Source organism: Hippopotamus amphibius, chromosome 6, assembly GCF_030028045.1.
Source record: "Hippopotamus amphibius kiboko isolate mHipAmp2 chromosome 6, mHipAmp2.hap2, whole genome shotgun sequence".
Classification (NCBI taxonomy): Eukaryota; Metazoa; Chordata; class Mammalia; order Artiodactyla; family Hippopotamidae; genus Hippopotamus; species Hippopotamus amphibius.
Window position 1 is genome coordinate 130,132,983 of NC_080191.1, and position 19,792 is coordinate 130,152,774.

Consider the following 19,792-nt stretch of genomic DNA (forward strand, 5'->3'; position numbering starts at 1 on the left):
CCTACTCACACACCCATCATCCATCTCACCAGCCAACAAACAGATTTTGAGTGCCCGCCATGTGCCAGGTTCCATGCTGTGTCCTCTCCAGTATATGTCACTGTGTTAGGCGTGGGGGAGATTAAACAAGAATGGCAAAACTTTTCTAATTGTACTTACGGGTTCATTGTACCATTTCTTCTGCATTTTGGTGTGTTTGACAATTTTGCTGACAAAGTTGATAACTGTCCTGTTTCTCAAGCAAGGAAGCTAGGTTTGACAGATACCTATATCCCAAGGGTAAGCTCAGCCTTGAAGTTATACCCAAGGTATTAGTGGAAGAGAAGTCCTTGGAGGAGGGTGCAGAGGGTGGTAAGGAAATGCCTTTTGGTGGAAGTAACTGTTCTGTAAAAGTACTTGTTGGGATTGGGTAAAGAATCCAAAAACTACCGTCCTGACTCGGCCTCAGCTGCTTTGGAAAGTGCTAATAGCTTAGAGTCAAGAGTTAAGAACTAGCCTCCTATCATATTGCCATGGCTTATTAACTGTCTCCCGCGGCCACCCCCACGTCCCCCTCTCGCCCCCGCCCGCTTAAAGTCAGCAGAGGTAAGTAGATAATCAGATTTAACCAACATCCCCAAAGCACCTACTATGTACCTGGCGGTATACTTACGCTTTGGGTTAGATTCTGCTAGCACCATCTAATGGGGGATGGGAATCCTCAAGGTGTGGGGAACCTAACCCTATCAGGCAAGGGCAGTTCAGGAACCCAGTCTTTGCAATTCCAAATCGTGGAGAATAAATCAGAAACTTGGGATCAGGCAGAGTTTGCTGCTTTAAGCAAGTCACCGGGCCTTCCTAACTCGATTTCTCTATCTATAAAAAGGGTACAGTAAAACCTTGTAAGTTTTGTTTTGTTTTGTTTTGTTTTGTTTTTAAAGCACCAGAGACCTTTACTGACAAGATCCTGGCATGAAGCGAGGGCTCCATAAATGGCAGCCATCATTCTTGGCCAAGCTCGGGCGCATCCTCCCGGGCGCGCCTCCCGCAGGGTCCCTCGGGACAGACCGGGCCCGCCTCTGCGGCTCCGGTCTCGCAGGGCTCGCGGCAGGTGGCCCAGCATCTGGGTGCCCACGCCCCAAAGCGAGCCGGGAGCGCGGGCGGATTGGATGACCAAGGTCTCCCCTGGAGGATCCCCCCCGCCCGCCTCCACACGCCCGGCGCAGGTGAGGTTTCCGGCTCAGGCCACGGGGACCGCGACCTTAAGAGAGGTCAAGGGGGACGGCGCAGCCCGCGGCCGGGAGAGGGGTCCTGGGGGCGCCCCCTCCCTCGCCCAGGTTCACCCCAGGGCCAGCCCCGGCGCCCGGGCCCGCGGGCTGCGCGCTCTGCGGTTGCGAAAACCCGGAGAGGCGGATCGGAGCGCGCTCGCAGCCAACTCCTCCGCGGTCCGGCCGCCGAGCTGGGCATGCTCAGTGCGGCCGCCGCGCCGCCGTCCGCCAACTCGGAAGCTTGCGCTCCCGGGCCGTGGGGGTGAGAACGCCGGCGGCAGCGAGCCGGCGTTGCCCGCCGCCCCCAGACTGTGGCAAACTTCGCGGCGTCCCCGGAGCTCGCCCGGCCGAGACCGATAGCTCATAAATCAGATCAAATCCAGTCCCCCCCCCCCCATCCCAACCCGAATCATGGAGGCTGCGGCCGCCCAAGTGCCGCCGCTGCCGGCCGCCCCTGCCCACTAGCCGGGGACCAACAGGTAAACTGTTGGGGGCGGGGGGAGGGAGGAGGAGCTGCGGTCGGGGTGGGGAGGGGGGACGGCGGGCTGGAGGAGCCCGAGACGCCCGCGGGCTAGCTGCCCCCGTCGGCAATCGCTGCCAACCCTCACCACCGCCCCTTCCCCAGCCCCTGGAGGGGCAGCAAAGGGTTAAGTCGGCCCCGAGCCACCGTGAGCACGGCCCCCTCCAGCCGCTGCGACCGCCAGCCGCGCGCCTCGGCGCCTGCCCGGAGCCGCCAAGGGGACCAGAGCCGCGGATGCGCCACCGGAGCCCGGCGGGCGTCTAGGAGGCACCGGCTGCTTCCCCACCGTTCGCATCCCTGTCTCCCCCATCCCCTCCAGGCCTGTCTCCCTCCCTCCCAACCGGGTCCGCGCCTAGGTGGTGGGGTCTGCGGGGCGCGTGGCGGCGGGGGAAGGGTCCCTGCCGTAGAAGAGGGGGCGGGGGCGGGCCGCTCCGCAGTCTCTTCTTCGGGCAGGCGGGCCACCCTCGCCTAGGGCGAGCACTTGAGCCACCCGCCTGGGGCGCCAAGAAAAGTTTTTTTTTTTTTCCCCTCCGCGCCCCTCCCCCACCCCCACCCTGTGCCCAGCTGGGGTGGGTTTGGGTCCATTGGTGAAAAAAGTCACACGTTCCCAGCAGCTGCTCCTCCCCCCCGGGGACGGGGGTGGGGGGGACAGGAGGCAGGCGCCGCGGAGGACCCAGGCGGACCTCCAGCCCCTCCGGTGGCGGTGCGTCCCGGGGCTCCAGCGCAGCAGGGTGCCCGCCGAAGGCTGCCCCCATCAGTGCGTGTCTGCGTGCCGGGCAGCGGCAGCATCCAACCTGCTTTATTCCTGCCTGCAGCGCCACAGCGAGCGAGCGAGGAGGGGGAGAGAGGGAGTCTGTCTGCAAAGTGCTGCTCCCTGGTGCTCAGAGGCGGCTGCTCCAGCTCCAACTCTCATTCATTTTGCCGGTTAACATGAGAGATCATGGCCGCCTTCGGGCTTCTCAGCTATGAGCAGAGACCGCTGAAACGCCCCCGGCTCGGGCCGCCCGACGTCTACCCGCAGGACCCCAAGCAGAAGGAGGTAAGGGCGCCGGCAGCCTCCCCGGCCACCGGGGCCGCGCTCTGCAGCGCTGACCCGGGGCCAAGTTGGCCCAGCGGGCTTCACCGGCGCTGCGGGGGAAGGGTCGGCAGGGGGACTGGCGGCAGGGGTCGGGCTGGGGGCCTGGGGGACCCCGGGCGGCGGAGACCGAGCGGCTGTCAGTCCCCGCGCGCCACTGGGGCGCTCGCTCTCCGGGCGCCGGGTCGCTTCCCCGTTACCGGGCCTTGCACGGCGCAGCCGGGCGCTTCACCCGGTTCTTCCTTGCGGAAACCCTCCTGCTCCCTCTCCCCCGCTTCTGCCTGCTTTATTTTTCTCCCCGCCGCTTCGGTAAATCCTCGTAAACTTTTTGAAAAATGTTGGAATGCAGTGCATCCGACACAGGTCTTGGGTTTTGCGCCAGCTGAGCAGGGAGGCGGGTAGGGTGGGGAGGGGGAAGACCTTTTCGGTTCAAATGTTCCAGTTTGGAGTGGAAGTCGTTTTTGTCGAGGTGATGAACATTTAGCTCTTTGAACGTACTTCTTTCTCCCCTCTCCCCTTTAAAAATCAATATAAAAGGGAAACACTGATTTTCATCCCTAGAGGCGATTGACTTAATTGCTGGAGGCTGTTTTGTATATGTAAAAGCAGTCAGGTTACCTTGGAAGGGAATAGGTCCCAGGATTACTTGTTTCTTTGAATGAAATTAATTGGAGAAACCTTGACTCTTGAACTAAATACAATAGCTTCAATGGCTAGAGTAACCACGGTATTTTGTAGCTATGTATATGTTTGTCAGTGGTTAACAAGTAATTATGTAACAACTCTCCAGTTATAATGATCACCCCTGGCTACACAATTTGCCCAGGGATTTGCCTTTTTTTTCTTTTTTCTTTTTTAAGATCACCTGCTACCCAGCTGTGCTTTCTGAGTTTGCCAGCTGCAGCCCACCCATCCTCTGTTTTCTTCAGCTAAACACGAAATGAGCACATTTCAGAACTTCTCTTTCTGGGAACCTAAAAATCTTCTATTCAAAGTTTACAGGCCCACTGACATCACAGAAAAAGCTTTGTAAAGAAGGCCGGGGGGTTCTTAAGACTTCCCTTTTGATAAATGTATCTATTTCAATAATAGAGGAAGAATGCTTGTTCCTGGTTAAACTGTTCTGTTAATAATGTTTCTGAACGATAAGGGGTGAGGACTCCTTTTAGAGGTTTAGCATATTAAACGTGTTCGAGCATCCGTGGAGTAATTCACATCGAAGCTGGGAAGGTTTTACAGGTGGTTCTCAGCGGAGGCTTAATATGAGGATAGGAGTTTGGTGAGAATTTGCAGATTCCTTCCCCACCCATTTCTCTCCCTGCTACTCCCACTCAGAATAAAGTTAATTGTTACAGACGAAATAACAGACACTAACAACTATGTATAAAGAAAGTTAATAAGTTAGACATTTGTGGCAGGAAATACCTAAAGTTTTGGTGGGGACAGGGACATTGGCTGATCTTTATGGTCTTGTAATTAATGTCTTGTCACATCTTTCCAGAGGGCAGCGTAATTGATAGCATCTCGCCAGTTAAGGGATGGGGGCCTGGGGTGCCTTGTGGGGTGATTTAACGTTTATTCCTCAGGGAGATTCATTCATTCAGGATTAGGGCCTCTATGATTCTGGAGAAAAATAATTTTGGACTTTAGGGTCTTATGACATTTTATGGGCCTCTAAAACTAGAAGTGACCTTAGAGCCTACTTTTTATAACTTCCTTTAGACGAAGTGAAACTGAGGCCCAGGAAAGCTTACCTGGCTTAAGGTATGTGTGAATAACCAGAGGAGTTGGATGACCAAAACAGTATCTCTGTCAAGACCAATACTGTGCTAAGGATGATTTATGCTAAATTGTGTTGTTCTAATGTTATTCTCTTTCCCTGGAGGCAACCAACATTTTATCTCTCTGGAGCAGAGTCAGAGTTCTGTGTGGCTGTAGCCAAATTTGAATACAATATGGAACAGGTGCTTGGCTGCTCTTGGGCGGTGCTGTGGTGAGCAGTGTTTCACAAGCTTCAGTTATTTATGCATTGCCTCAAGATTTCTTTCCTATCACTCTATCACCTGTACTTTTATTGTAATGTTTTCTTTAACTTTTAGGAAACTTTCTGTTTCCTAGGCAGTAATACACAAGAAGTCATGGATTTGATGATATATGTATATATATATATGTATATATATATTAAAATTCATATCAAACCATGTATATATCTCATTTAAAATGTTTATTTATTTGATATCACATACACACATGTATGATTATTCATACTGAAACAAGACCATAGGTATTAGAAGAACTTTTTAAAGTTCATCTAAAACAATTGGTGCATTCCATCAAAGAGAACTGTCCCACATTGTGGGGAATGCTGATTTAAGGGAGGGAGTGTGGGCTTCCAAGTTAGGTAGACCCAGATTTGGATTCTGGTGTAGCCTCTTTGCATTTGTGTGGCCTTGGGCAGGCTGCGTAACTTCTCATTTGTAAATTAGTATAATTGTGCTGTTTAGAAAAATTTGAGAACCCTGGTTCTAAATGCATGACATTTTTGTGAGAAAAACCCTCCTCCTGGTAAAGCTATTCTTATTACTGTAGCTGCAGCTTTTATTGTTGTTAACCCATGCTAATAGTGTTCTGGAAAATAGCTCCCAGGGGAAAGGATGGACCCCTTGAATGAAGACCTCCTGCAGAGAAGTGTGGGGGTGGGGTGGGAACTGGAAGCTTTAACCTGCTTGATCGATTGATTCTATTCATTTGAGAGCTTGCTGTGCCTCAGCGCTCCACAGGACTTGAGTATATCTTGTGTTATAATACTTTACCCTCTGTCCTCAAGCCTTGAAAATAGGGCATCAGAAAACTGTGACTTCTGCTTGATTCCTCCTTCTCCCTTACACCCCATAACACACCTATCAGCACAGCTTGTCCAGTCCATTTCCCAAATATATTTCCAGTCCATCCGCCGCTCCCCAGTTTCGCCAGTATGCTTGACTTCAGTGGGACTGTTCTCTGCCCCGGGGCTCTCACACATGCTGCTCTGTCTGCCCAGACCCCTGCCTGCCTTTCCACCTCCACCTGCAGCATTCTGCCTTGCTCCTCTCACCGAAGCCTGTGGTTAGGAGGGTAAGCTCTGGAGCCAGTGTGCTTGGCTTTGAATCCTGGCTCTGCTGTTTACATATATTTATTCTCCCCATGCCTCAGTAGCCCCTCTTGTAGAGTGGGGATGAGAATACTACCTGCTCCTTAGGGCTGTTGGAGGATTATATGGATAATAAACATAAAACACTTAGATCAGAGTATGGCATGGATTCAACACCCAAGTATTTGCTGTTTTAAACTACTGTCAGGCCTGCTTCTTCATCATTCTGGTCTCAGCCCACTGACCTTCTCAGAGGCCTTTCTAATATACGTATATAATTTGTAATTATGTATTTATTTGCACTAGCTGTTTAGGAATCACTGAAGTACCTAGCGTGTAGTGCAGTTAGCTCCTAGGATGCAGAGGGCATGGATACTTGTCGGAATGTATGAATGAAAGCGCGAATGAATGAATAAAGAGAAATCTGGTGACTGAGGGGTGTTAGGGAAAGTATAGGTTATGGCAGAAGTTATCCTTGCCTCTACTTTGGAGGTTACGAGGCCGAAAGCGGAATTAAACTCTACAAGTAGGAAGGAAGAGGAGTTTTACTTCCGGGGTAGAAGAGACCTAAACAGCTGAATAGGAAATGTTTTTAGGAAGTCAAATTAGTTAGAAAAGTAGATTGGGGCAATAGTGAGGTTTCTAGGCATGAGGAGCCATAGAACCCCACCAGCAGGGTCCAGTGGGGAGGATGGCCTGGTGTGCACTGCAGAGGCTGCCCTAGGAGGAGTAGAGCGTGATTTGGGAGGGTGTGGGGGTGGGGATGGCTGCATGTGGATAATGTGTCAAACGTGACACACCTGGAGGGCTTTGTTAAAAGCAGATGGCTGGGTTTTTCAGATTCAGTAGGGCTGAGGTGGGGCCCCATAATTTGCATTTCTAACAAGATCCTGGTGATTTAATACTGCTGGTCAAGGGCCCTACTTTGAGGTACTGTCCTAGAGAGAAGGTGGCATCCAGTTCTGCAGGGGCTGGAGAGCTCTTCCCGACCCAGGCAGGGCAGGATTAAACATCTCTGTGCGGCTGCAGTTGCAGTAGTTTGGTCTTGCAGCCAGCTCAGCCAGGGTTTGGTGGGCTTTCCTCAGAAGTTGTCACCTCTCCTAGATCTGAGGGTACGAGTCAGAAAGTCTCAGCCCCTCTCCAGTGGCTTTCTATCACGCTTGGAATAAAACTCAAACTCCTTACCGAGCTAGGCCTTCGAGGCTCTACCAGTGTGGGCCTCGGTCACTTCCACAACCACTGCCTGTAGCCAGACCACCTGGTTTTGCATTCTGGCTCCATCACTTACGCCTGTTTGACTCAGATCTGACCTGTGGAATGGGGTTCTTATTTGTTCCTACTTCACAGGGTTGCTGGGAAGGTAAAATGAGATTTGAACGTTACCCGGCTTGCAGGCGGTGCCCAGTGCAGGTCAGCTACTGTTAATATAACCCTTCCCTCGTTAAATGATCCCAGGGCTTCATTGTACTTAGAATAACATCCAGAAGACCCTGTCCTTAGAGGTCTGGCCCCCTCCTGACTTGCTTAGCCCCCTCCTGGATGTGTGTGGGGCCACTAGCCACCTCTCTCCTAGCAGGCCCAGCTCCTTATGTCTGGGTTCTCGTCCCTTGCTGCCCCTGCAGTCATGTCTGCTGTCGTTTACTTATCGCGACTCCCTGGCAAGTAGGCCTTCCGTGTAACCCATCTGCTCTCATCCTTGTTAGTTCATTATTTTGTGTTCATACATTTTGTAGTGCTTGTTACTGTCTGAAATTCCCTTATTAGGATCCTTATTCTCTCCCCAGTCTTCCTTCCACACTAGGATGTAAGCTGCAGGAGAGCAGGGGCTGGTCTGTGCCATTCATTCATGGTTGGGAACTGCCTAGTGCCTGGGATGAGACTAGGTGCTCAGTAAATAGCTCTTGAAGAAATGAATAAAAGGCAAAAAGAATTCCTAATGAGCAATTATGAGTAGTTAATAACACTTAACTGTCCCAATGCTTGTTTTATTTTGGTAACGCCTATTTTCTTGTGAGCATCTAAAACCCTTAAAAACATTAAACGTTTGTTTTAGCGACAGCTGGGGAGGCTGGGGGGAGGGGAGGTAAAAATTTGTTTCTTAATAATCTCTGAGAGGGAGGATGTTGATGAAATTGCCTGGGATGAGAAGACAGGTTGACCAGTTGCCTGGGGGACCGAAGGCGATGTTTAGGGAGAAAGCATCCCCCTGAGATGAACTCGCTTGCTCCAGGGCCCCATTGTAGACCTCCCTGAATATCAGTGTTTGGGAGGGACATCTGGGTATTTAACTGATGCCTCCTGAGACTCTTAGACTAGAACCAGTTGTAAGAAGCACTGGGTTCAGAGGCCCTGCTTCTTCCACTGCTCATAGGAGTGTTGCCGCCCAGACTTTGTGGCGGAGGCACTCAAGTGGTTGTCACCTCTCAGGGACTGCCAACACCTGCAGCAGCGTTGTCCAAGATGCTCCTTAAAAAACCCTACCATAATGCCCCACCTCCACCCCAGACCTGCTGAGTCAGAATTTCTGAGAAGGCATTTGAGGAATTTGCATTTTAAACATGCTTTCTAGGTGATTCCTAAGCATATAAAGTTTTGAAATCCACTGTTTTAGTTTGTGTCTTCACCTGTAGAGATCGTTGTAAGCCAGACTCCCCCCACGTATTCCTACCTGCTCCCCACTATTTGATGTGTTGGAGTCTTTAGACAAATACATTAATCGAAGTGTTAGTACAGTGCAAATGCATTTAGCTGCTGTCTTCCCTGAAGTTCTGTTCTAATACCCATGGTTCCCAGCATAGGCTTGTTTTCTGTCAGCTGTACATGGTTCCTGGCAGACTAGAATTCCATACCTTGAGCTTGAAGTATCCACAGCTCCCTTCTGTGTGCACTTGGCTAAACTGGGCCTCAGGGGAGCAGTCTTTGCTTTGTCCCATGAGCATGTTCTTTGAACTTACTGGGGGCTGCAGAGTTTTATGTTTGACTTTGGGCCTGGGCTTTCCACTAGGCTCTTTGGGGACTCATGTAAAGGATGGTGGGGTGCAGCCACCATACTTTAGGCTGCTGGATATTTCCCTTAGGCTGGCACCTGTAGTGATAAAATGTGATTTCTAAGGAAGATGGAGGACCAGAAAGTGAGGTCTGGAAGGCAAACTGCCTTGGGTGTGCACTAAATGGGAGGAGATGTGGGTGAACAGAGCCCTAGGATTTTAGCTGAACCAGTTAGCAATGCCTCTCATAGGTGTGTATCCGTCCAGGTGAAAACAAAGCAGAGGTGGGATGATGGAGTAAGTGGAAGGTGGAAATTCCAAAGAATTGTGAAGTATTTCTTCTGAACCTCTCCTTTAATGAGGTTCTGAACCCTCATTGTGAGGCTTCTTGACAGACCCTAGGCAGGAATTAGAGAAGGTAGAGGGATCCGTAGGAAGAGTGAACATGATTAAAGATTCCCTTTCCCTGTATTCTCTGAGCAGTGATGAAAGGAGCTGGTGGACTAAGCCTGGAGAAGGGCTGACTTCAGAGTCTGAGTGGGGAAAGCAAGGTGGGGGGAGAAATCCAAGGGAAGTGTGGAGGGAGGCGCCTACCTCCTGCACCTTCCAGTCTGAGGAGGGAACATGGAAACACTTGGGCTTTTCATTGTCTTTAGATTATTTCTGAAGTTGGTTGACAGCAGCAAGGGAGTTCATTATAGTGTCCTCTCTATTTCTCTGTTTTGGAAAATTTACATTAAAAAGAAGAATGTCATTATGTTACACAGTAGCATGATTTCTATTTTAAAAATATATGTCTACATAATCTGGAAGGATTATCACCCACATGTAGACAATTGCTATGCCTTGAGGATGGGTTTAGGGGTGATTTTTATTTTCTTTTTTGTACTAATCTATATTCTACACTGTAACAATAAATGTGCACTACCATTGTCTTTGGAGGAAATAACTTAATAATTATTAGGTAACTTTGATTGGGCTTATAGCAGTGCATCTTTGTTGTTGGTTCCAAACCAAGCTGGAGCCCTTTTAGCCGAGGCTTAGACAGAGGGATCTTGAGGGTGTGTAGGTATAGGCACTTATGACCTGTCAAAGCTGTGATGAGGTTGAGTTAGGGCCGTTGTGTCAGCATTCCAGCTCTGCCACTTAAGCTGTGTGATTTGGGGTGCTGTGTCATCTTCCTCACCTATGAGCTGGAGAGAATGATACCTAATCATCTAGAGTGTTTTGAATGTGGAAGGAGCAATTATAAGGCTAATTTTTACCGAGTGTTGAGGTGTCAATGCAGTGGTATGCCAGAGCGGGCTTGTACCAGCTGGTGATTAACGTTCCAAGAGTTTTGTAAGCTGGTTAATAGCATGCTGATGGCTTGAAGTTTGGCATCATGGGGGTATTTACACCAAGGAAATTGGCAAATGCTACAAATTGGGGGGTTTTGTTGTGCTTTAGTTTTTTTTTTTTTGAAAGCTGGTTGTTAAGCATCTACCAGTGCAGTGCTGGGTATGGCTGTATGTGCCAGATGCCTTGTTGGCTGCTTCACAATCATTCTTACCCCCGTTTCCCCTACCTGTTTCCCACACACAAAAATTTTTTTTTAAAAGCCAGGTCCTTACTTTCTTAGCCTCTCTTGCAGCTTGGGGTGAACATATAACTGAATCCTGGCTAAAGAGATTTAATGGAAATCTGCTTTGTGACTTCCGGAGAAGAATATTTTTCCTTGCTGAAAAAAGTACAGGCATGGGAGAGAGTGTGTTTTCTTAATGCCCTGATAGTTCCTTAGTTTCCTGTCTTTGGAAAATTAATAAGAGAATATGATAGTTGGAGCTAGGGCACTTGTCTTGTGACCATGAGGCAGCGAGCCTAGGGATGAAAAGTGGAGGTGATCAAATGGCTTTATGAAATTGTGAAGCTACTGAAGTGACCTTGACCACCTCTCCCTGGACTTCTTGTTAAGTAAACAAGAGATGTCCACATGGTTTAAACCATTATTGGACCAGTTGTCAATTTCTTGTGTCTGAAAGCATTCTAATGTTGTCATGGTACTTCCCATTTATATTTTGGTCCCCTCAAATCATCACAGCATGGGCCTTTTTCTCCAGAGAATACACATTGCCAGAACTCTCCTACTGTCTGGCTTCATGAGTACAGCAAGAGGCAGAGATCACCTGCATCTTGTCCGTTCAGTGGTGGATTTTGCCCAGCGCCTTTCAGAAGCTGAGGGGTTGCGGAAACTGCTTCTTTATTTTTTCCATTTCTGGCAGAAAGGGTTCTGGTGGGAAGGGATGGAGAGCCCTGTTCTGTATTGTCTGGGGAGGGAGATTCTGTGGGTCTGTACCATTTTGGGGGCAAACCAGGTGTGTTTAGAGCTGGAAGGGAACTTAGAGGTGGGTCGCTCTTTCTCGTTCACTACAAGCAGAAGTTGAGTCCCAGAGAGGTTCAAGTGACTCCTTAGGCAGATCTTGAGCGAGCACTCGTGTTCTGATTTGTTCTTGCAACTTTACTTGGCCTCCCCTCTGTACACAGCCTCTGCTTCTGATAAACACCCTCGTGTTGCCCTGGCAATGAGAACCACTCTGCCTTTGAGGGCACCCAGTGCCTCTGTGAGAGCTGGGGACTGTTCAGCTAGCCATTTATTCGATCATCTCAGAGCTTGTTAGAACCGTGTGTGGTGTCTCCTGGGCAGAGGGAAGAATGCTGTGGAAGCTCAGGTGCTTGTCTTCCTGTTTTTTGGTGGAAGGTTCTCAGCCCTGGCCATGGCCTCTGGTGCAGATAGCGCTGTCGTTGGTGTCTTGTGGGCTGTGATCGTGTCTAGTTTTCATTTGCTTGGTTGAGATTCTCCTTTATTTATGGGTAGCTCTCTTGGAGATACAAACACACAAGCTGTACCAGTTGCCCACTTCCAGGGAGCGACACTTACATGGCATTCTATATAAAGGGATCCCCCTTAGTTATGAAATGCTCGGGCATGAGAAGAGGAGAAAACATTTAGCTCCTGGGTTTTATTTTCCATGTTCTGAGGGAAGCATGACTATATATATACATGCCAAACGGATTCCGTCATTCAGTCACTGTTATTGAGCTCCTTGTGGGCACTTGCCAGCTGTGGCTTCATGAGGACAGAGCCTGAGACTTGTGTTTCCTTCTGTGTCCCTGGCTCTGAGCACAGTGCCTGGACCATACCTCGGACTCAAATGTCTTTTATGAATGAAAGTCTAGACAACTGCTGAGAGCATTGGATATGGTCCTGGGCCCCCAAAGACTTCAATACAGAACAACAGTTTCCGTCTGGGGTGACCCCCTTGGGACACTGACAGTGTTTGAAGACATCCTGGGTTGTTACAACTGTGTGTGTATATGTGCCTGTGCACGTGCACGTGTAGTAACTGCTACAGGCATCTAGTGGGCAGAAGCCAGGGGATGTTGCTGACATTCTCCAATACTCTAGACAGCACCCCGCAGCAAAGGCTCATCTGTCCTGAAATGTCCGTGGTTCCCAGTTTGAGAAACCCTGGTCTGGCGGGAGTGACAGACTTGCAAATAAGAGATACAGCGTTTCACATATTCTTTGAGAGGAATGTGCAAAGTCCTTTGGAGACAAGAGGGAGTGAGCCACGTTTTGACAGGACCTGGTAGAGGAGGAGGTTTCAAGCCTTAGACTTGGAGGGTGCGTAGGGGTGGATGGGGCCGAGGGTGTGGTGTAAAGGGTCACAGGCCAGGAGGAACGTGGGCTGTGCTGTGGGCCTGAGGCGTGGTGTGGGGCGTGCAGGGGGAGCTGGGTTGGAGTGGGAAAGAAAGGTGGCAGCAAGCACACCTTTGTGTGCTGTGTGGCGGTGTTTGGGTATTATGGTGGAGGCCATGAGGTGGTCGTTCAAGGGTGTTAAGGGCATGAGATTTAAGATGACCGAGGGTCGCAGTTTGAGGGGACAGTGCTTCTGAGGGTCACGTCGCGGCAAAAAGACTGACGAGCTAGGTGGTCACTGACATTCCAGGCCTGGGGGTGGATGTGTTAGGTTTTGTGGCTGCCACGGCAAGTTACCGCAAATCAGGTGGCCTAAAGCAATGGAAGTTTTCTCTCTAGCAGCTCTGGAGGCCAGCCATCAGAAGGGAGCGTTGGTGGGGCTGCACTCCCCTGGAGCTCTAGGCGAGAGTGTTTCCTTTCCTCTCCCAGCCTCTGGTGGCTCCGGGCATCCCTTGGCTTCTTTGTGGCAACATCTGTCCCATTTCTGCCTAAATCTTCATGTGGCCTTCTTCTCTGCATGTCTGTTCTTTTCTGGATGTGCCTTGTAAGGACACTTGTTACTGGATTTAGGCCCTACTTGGATAATCCAAAGTGATCTCATCTCAAGTCTTGAACTTAATTACATCTTCAAAGATGCTTTTTCCTCTTTTTTTTTTTTTAAAGTTTTTATTGGAGTATATTTGCTTTCAAATGTGTTAGTTTCTGCTATACTGCAAAGTGATTCAGCTATACATATGCATATATCCCCTCTTTTTTGGGTTTCCTTCCCATTTAGGTCACCACAGAGCATTAGTAGAGTTCCCTGTGCTATACAGTAGTTTCTCATTAGTTATCTATTTTATACATAGTAGTGTATATATAAAGACTGATTTCCCAAATAAGTAACACTCACAGTTTCCAGGGTTTGTTTGGGATATCTCTTGTGGGTCTTTTTGACCTACTGGGCTTGGGAAGAAAGAGTAGGAGAGAATTTAGGAGAAAGGTTATTGAAGTGGCAGAATTGGCAAAATGGATGTGTTTGGTGAGAGGGTAAGTATAAGGATATACCAACATTTTTAGCTTAGGCCAGTGGTTCCCAAACTTTCTGATCTTAGGACCTCTTTATAATAAACTTTATTTAGGATGCCATAGAGCTTTTATGTAGGTTATATCTCAATATTTACCACATTAGAAATTAGACCTGAGAAATGTTAGAAATATGTATTAATTCATTTAAAAATAATAATAAACCAATTTCATGTTTGTTTTTTATGAACGATAACTATTTTTCCAAATTAAAAAAAAACTGTGGAAAGAGTGGCATTGTTTTATATTTTTGCAAATCTAATCTCTTTAATGTCTGGATTCTCATATCTAGTTCTCCATTTAGTCAGTTACAATATGTTGTTTCAATTGAAGGATATGAAGAAACTTTGTATGTAGCTGGAAAATTCTTGGGAACCTCAGAGTTCTTCGAAATGGAGAACACTGGCTTACACAGTTGGATAGGTAGATGACTGATAGTGGTCCACAAACTAACTTGCCATAGGGAATGAAAGAACCTGTTAACTTTTTTTTCCCCCAAGAGTGGGGAGGTAGGGGAGGGAAGTGGAGAGAATGAGTTCATTTTTTAACGTTTTCAGTTTGAGATGCCTCTGGGGAATCCAGGTTGAACTGTACAGCAGCAGTACCAATCTGGGTTTGGATGTGAGTTTTGCATGGCTAGTTGAAGTCATGGCTGTGATTACCTGTCCAGAGTGTGCAGAGAGATGGAGGAGCGGGCAGACTCTGGAGCTGGGCCGTAGGACCTCTGAGGAGGGAAGTTGTGAGGGAGACGGGTGTGGGAGTGATGAGTGGTCTGGAGGGAGAGCTGACATCACCATTGGCCTCCTCCTAGTTCGGCAGTTTCCCTCTGCAGGACCTGTGTGTGTGCCTCCTACTGCCTGGTTGCCTTCTCTTTATCACTGCGATGTGGTGGTTTGCTCCTCAGCACTCAGCACAGTTTGTGGGGTTTGTTTTCTTTTTTTTTGTCCGCTCTGTCCTCCAACCAGTGTAGATTTCATGAAGCAAGGACCATGTCCTTTTTATCCCCCACTGATAAGAGGAGGCAGGGAGAGAGTCTGAGGTATGGTAGGGGTGAAATAAATATTTGTTGACTGGATCTGGTTATTAGCCCTGTACAGGGCACGGGGATGCCAGGAAATACAAGACACGGTTCCTACCGGTGAGGAACTTTTCGTGGAGAGATGATAGTCCTGTGTGCAGAGCCCTGAAGTCATTCAGTGCACTGGTGGTGGAAACCAATGGGGGAGGGGTCATTAGAAAAATCTGCAGAAATGTGGGTGTTTTTCAGATGACAAGGTCTTCTGGGCGGAGGGTATGAGCAAAGGCACCGAGATGGGAAATGGGACACTATCTTTGGAGGAATCGCAAGTAGTTCAATAAAGCAAGAGTGTATGGAATCCTAAACTTGAACATGTCTATAGATTTTGGGATCAGTTGAGAGAGAGCAAGAGGTTAAAGTTGCTGGAGAGAGAGAGGGCTGTCCACTGGAGCAGGGCTGACCTGGTCCTGGGGCCAGGGAACCGAGGTCCCGCTGGGAGTGACACCTTAGGTACAGTGTCACGAGTTGCTGCCTCTGAGAAGGGACGGGAGGCAGGACGTATACAGGATTCCCCGTTTCCCTTTAATTTTCTACGAGCATTTCCAGAGTCAGTGTGAAAGTGCAAAGATTTTCCTTGGCAAGAATTAACTCAGCCTTCAACCCACCTCTCCTGCGCCACGACTCAGCTCTGCAGATGCTGCCTTGTTGCCAGTGAAAATTTGGTGGAATTTGCTGCTTTCGTTTTTCAGCCATTTCATTCATGGATTAATCTGTTGGGGTTGTTGAAGTTAGGACCATTTAAGGCATTGATTGACAACAGGCAAGAACTAAGAAAAATGTATTTTGTCTGAAGTGTCCCTGGAATTTTTTGCTAAGATGCTGGTTTACATAAAGGTATAGAGAGAAGCTCTATCAGAACTATGTCCAAGGCAGTGCTAAATAATTTGTATTTCTCCTGAGTTCTGTGAGGAAGGTTAATATTGACATTGCTTAGGTTTTTTTTTTTTTTTTTCTTTTCTTTTTTTAAAGCTCTACACAGTGCTGCTAGTAGACAGTATGGAAAATATTTTTGGGGTCAGAGCTGTTTTTACTCTGGTCAGTTTTAGACTAAATGTCAACTCTTTCTTGAAAAAAAAAAAAAAGATTGTGAACTGGAGACACTAGTTACATTTCGACTGCTTACATGAGATCTGCTTTTAAGTCATTATTAGATAACCAAAATGTGTTTGAAGTTATATTTTCATTTTCTTAGTACTTGATATGTCCCTCCCACTGCACTCAGTGATGTGGGGGTGTAGGAGAGAAATAGACGTCTGCTCCTGTCCCCTCTAGAACAGCGCTTCTCAAAATATCTGTGGTGAAGGACCAGTTTCTTTAAAATTAATTTTCAATCTGTTGCAGACTGATATAAATGTATGATAAAAATGAATTACTAGAAAAATCAAATGCCACTTGAATGTAGTGGCAATATCAAGTTGCTATGAAAATTTCTAAGCACTTGCTCCCAAGTTTTGCATGTTATTCTTGTTGAGGACCGGTAGCAGTTTCAGACCACACTCTGAGTCGCACAGCTCTAGAAATTAACATCTGACTCACTGATGCACATAAAACAATTTAAGAAATGACTAATGCATTGGTTTTTGTTTATTTTAAAATTGAGGAGTAATGTATACGTTCAGTATGGTGTATAAAGTGCCACATTCCATCACGATAGCCAGTGTTGTTTGTGTTGGTTATTCTGAGTGCTTTACATGTTTGCTTTTATGCCAGCCTCACAAACACCTCTCAGGGGGGTACTTTTATCTCCTTTTTATAGATGAAGAAACTGAGGCACAGGAGAGGGGTCACAGGGGCCACTTCACTCGCCCAAGGTCCTTTAGCTGCCTAGTGATGGAGTTGGAGTTGAACTTCTGAGCCTGTGGTGTAACCATTCTGCTCTATATATAGTGAGGCTAAAAATGCTGCCTGAGTTCAGAAAAGAGAGGGTTGGAATACTTGGAGGTCTCACTGGAGGATGGAGGTGTGAGGGGCAGGGTCCGCGTGAGTGAGGACAGGTTGCACCCTTTCTTTCCTAAGAAAGAGCTGAAGGTGGGATGAGCGAGGTGTTGGGGGTGGGGGGAGGGCAGTGCCTCTGCAGGGCTTGGAGTCCTGGCCCGTGGGGGTGGGGGTGGGGGGGCTGTGATGAGCTCACCAGGTCCTGCTGTCGGATTTATCGCACTAGCTCATGCCTCATAAATCCGGACGGGGAGAGAGTGGAGTCGGGGAGCCTGTGACGGCGGCGGCTGTAGTAACCAAAGCATGAGGTAAAAAGAGCCCGACTGATGAGGGCTTTAAATAGGACTGGAGAAGAAGAATTGGTGGTGCGTGAGAAACTGGTCAAAGGAAATGAAGGAGAGGGGACAGTGGAAAATGCTTTCATTTCTTGGAGACTGTTCACCAGGGATGGTAGTAGGTCCCGTTGCTTGAGGATCTCAAAGTGACACATTTTTGTGCTCAGTCTTTAGAGATATGGCAGGTATCTAGAATTATTCGATTGCTGGGTTAGAATGACTCTTCGGATTCCCCACTCCGCTCTCCTCACTCACCCTGTGGCAGGCCAGTTTCCTTGAAGTTCTGATGACTCAAAGTGCTTTGCTTTATACCACTTGTCCCCTGCTTTAAACTTCGCCTTCAATGCCTGTTATACAGCCCTCCCTGGGTGCTTGGATGGTGGTGAACCTCCAGAATTGCTTGGGAGGTTGGCTAAGCTCCATGGAAGAGGGGGGAGTGAGCAAGCCTTCCAAAAATAAAAAAGGGTGGAGGCTGAGAAGTGTTAACAGAGGTTGACTTTCAGACCACATTTTCGGAGGTGGACTCGTGGACATTTGGTTTCTTAGCTCAAAATTGTAGGTTTAGCCTCTGTGTTTCCGAGTAAACAAATGAACAACATCACCACCACTACTAACAAAAAAGAGACAATCCCAATCTCTATTCCCTCTCCCAGGCAGGAAGAAGGGTGTTCTGCAGTTTTACTTGATTTTTCCTGCACCCGTTTTGTCCCTATCACCCAGCAAGTTTTCCTTCTTGTGAGTTTGCAATTCATCTGGTGGAAATCACAAAACACACCTTCCTACAGGTGTGTGCCGAGCGTGGGCTCAGGGATGCAGTTAGGCGTTGGGTAGAAGTAAACAGAAGGAGGCAGGTTAGGGGCACAGCAAGTCAGTCCACCAGACAGTTAGCTTCAAAGGACAGAACCCATGGCTTGAGTTTGTTTTTTCTGCCCTCAGATCACCTAGCCCAGTGGGAGGCAGATTCAGTACTAAGTGAAAAATTTGATTTACAGGAAGAGCTTACATTAAGATGTGATTGCCATGCACGAGTTGTGTGGGATGGTGACTTACCTGAGCAATGGGGCCTCCAAAGAGAAAACTGTCTCCTAAGGCTGCCTTAAATGCAGTTCTGGGCAGGATCGACTACGGACACCTTAAGTCCCCTTTCCTGCTTTATGAGTATGCAAATCTAAAAGTTCAAGTATTTTTCTCTGGCAGTTTTCCTACAATTTTCCTGAGAGCCACATCCAGGTGTTTGATATCGGAGGGTGACATGCATTTGAAGGTGATTTGAATATGAATTAATAGGCTACAATTATTTAGATAAGAGTAGAATAAATGCTAAGTCTATTTGGATGTAATTTGAATCAAAGTGTCTCTCACTTTCAGTGGAGGGGAGGGCCTGCCTGTCTGATGGTTAAAGACGAGGGAGATTCTCATGGGGAGTCAGGCCCCCGAGAGCCTCGTGTGTTCAGCATGGCATCCTCGGTGGACATTTCCATTTGCTTCGTTGGGGAGTTACTGAGTCCCCGGATGTGTGTGTGGTGTGGGCCTGGACGTGCTGCCTGGTCATATATCATAATTACAACAATAGTGATGAGTGATTTTTTTTTTTTTTTTTTTCTCGGCTGCACTGGGTGGCTTGCGGGATCTCAGTTCCCCGACCAGGGATTGAACCCGGGCGCTTGGCAGTGAAAGTGCACAGTCCTAACCACTGGATCACAAGGGAATTCCCATGAGCCCATTTCTGAAGTGCCTCGTGTGTAGCTGTGACCATGCTGAGCGGCTCACATATGATTTTCTCTTATTCTTTACAATAGGCACGTGAGGTAGGTGGAGGTATCTCCATTTCACAGACAAGAAGGGAGCCGGGCTTCTAGTTGAGGTTGATTGGAATCATACTCATCTCCTCCAAGATCTCACCATCTTGGAGAGCACATTGGGCCTGTTGTGGATCTGATTCTCATGTGGCCGCTTAACCATTTCACATACCACCCCCCCACCCCCCCCTTCAGCCTCAGTTTCTCAGCCTGTAAATGGGCACCCATCCTGCCTGAGCCGTTTGGCTCTTAGGAAGATGGACTTGAATATGCTGCATAAAGGCCAGGAAGCAGTGTTATTATGACCATGATTTTCTCCTCTTCCCTTTTGCCTGCTGCTCGGTACAGGTGTGAAGGACTTGCTGTATTGTGTTGAGCTCACATCCTTTGGGTTTCGTCTTGGTCCCCACCGTTAGTGATGGATGGCCTGCAGGTGTGGTTTGGATGGGGGTGGCTATTCATCCGTGTAGACGAAGGTGGATGTGTAAAGAGCTGTTTCAGATGTGGCCTTGATGCAAATGTGGCCCTGGTGTTAGAGATGTTGGTGGGGGCGGGGAAATGTTAGGTTGCCTTTTAGGGGAGTCCTGCCCGCCCTGGGTCAGTCTGGCCTCTTCCCTTGGCCTGTCTTCAGGAGGCTGGTGGCAGTGCCTTCTCTTACAAGCATTTTGGCTGCATTGGGGAAACAGCCCACTACCCCGCCTTTTTTCCTTAAACTTCTCAAACAGCTATTAAGTGGCCTGTCAGTTAGAAGAGATCCAAACAGAAATCAGTCCCTATTGCTGTGATGCACAGGGCCAGGGTGTCGCCTTATTCAGAGCCAAGTGATGCTGCTTTTCTCAGCTGTAGTAGACTCTGCATTGTAGACCCTTGCTGCTGCCAGAT

At 48.3% G+C, this 19,792-nt stretch overlaps 1 protein-coding gene across 1 annotated transcript in view; it reads left to right on the plus strand.

Annotated features, from left to right (window-relative positions):
• The first annotated feature begins 1,676 nt into the window (after nt 1-1,676).
• Nucleotides 1,677-19,792, plus strand: part of MED12L (mediator complex subunit 12L) — a 329,018-nt gene continuing 310,902 nt past the window's right edge. The window contains exons 1-2 of the mRNA XM_057737852.1: nt 1,677-1,726; nt 2,583-2,806. Of these exons, the coding sequence (XP_057593835.1) occupies nt 2,708-2,806 (99 nt within the window). The 5' untranslated portion in view covers nt 1,677-1,726; nt 2,583-2,707. The remainder of the gene's footprint in view (nt 1,727-2,582; nt 2,807-19,792) is intronic.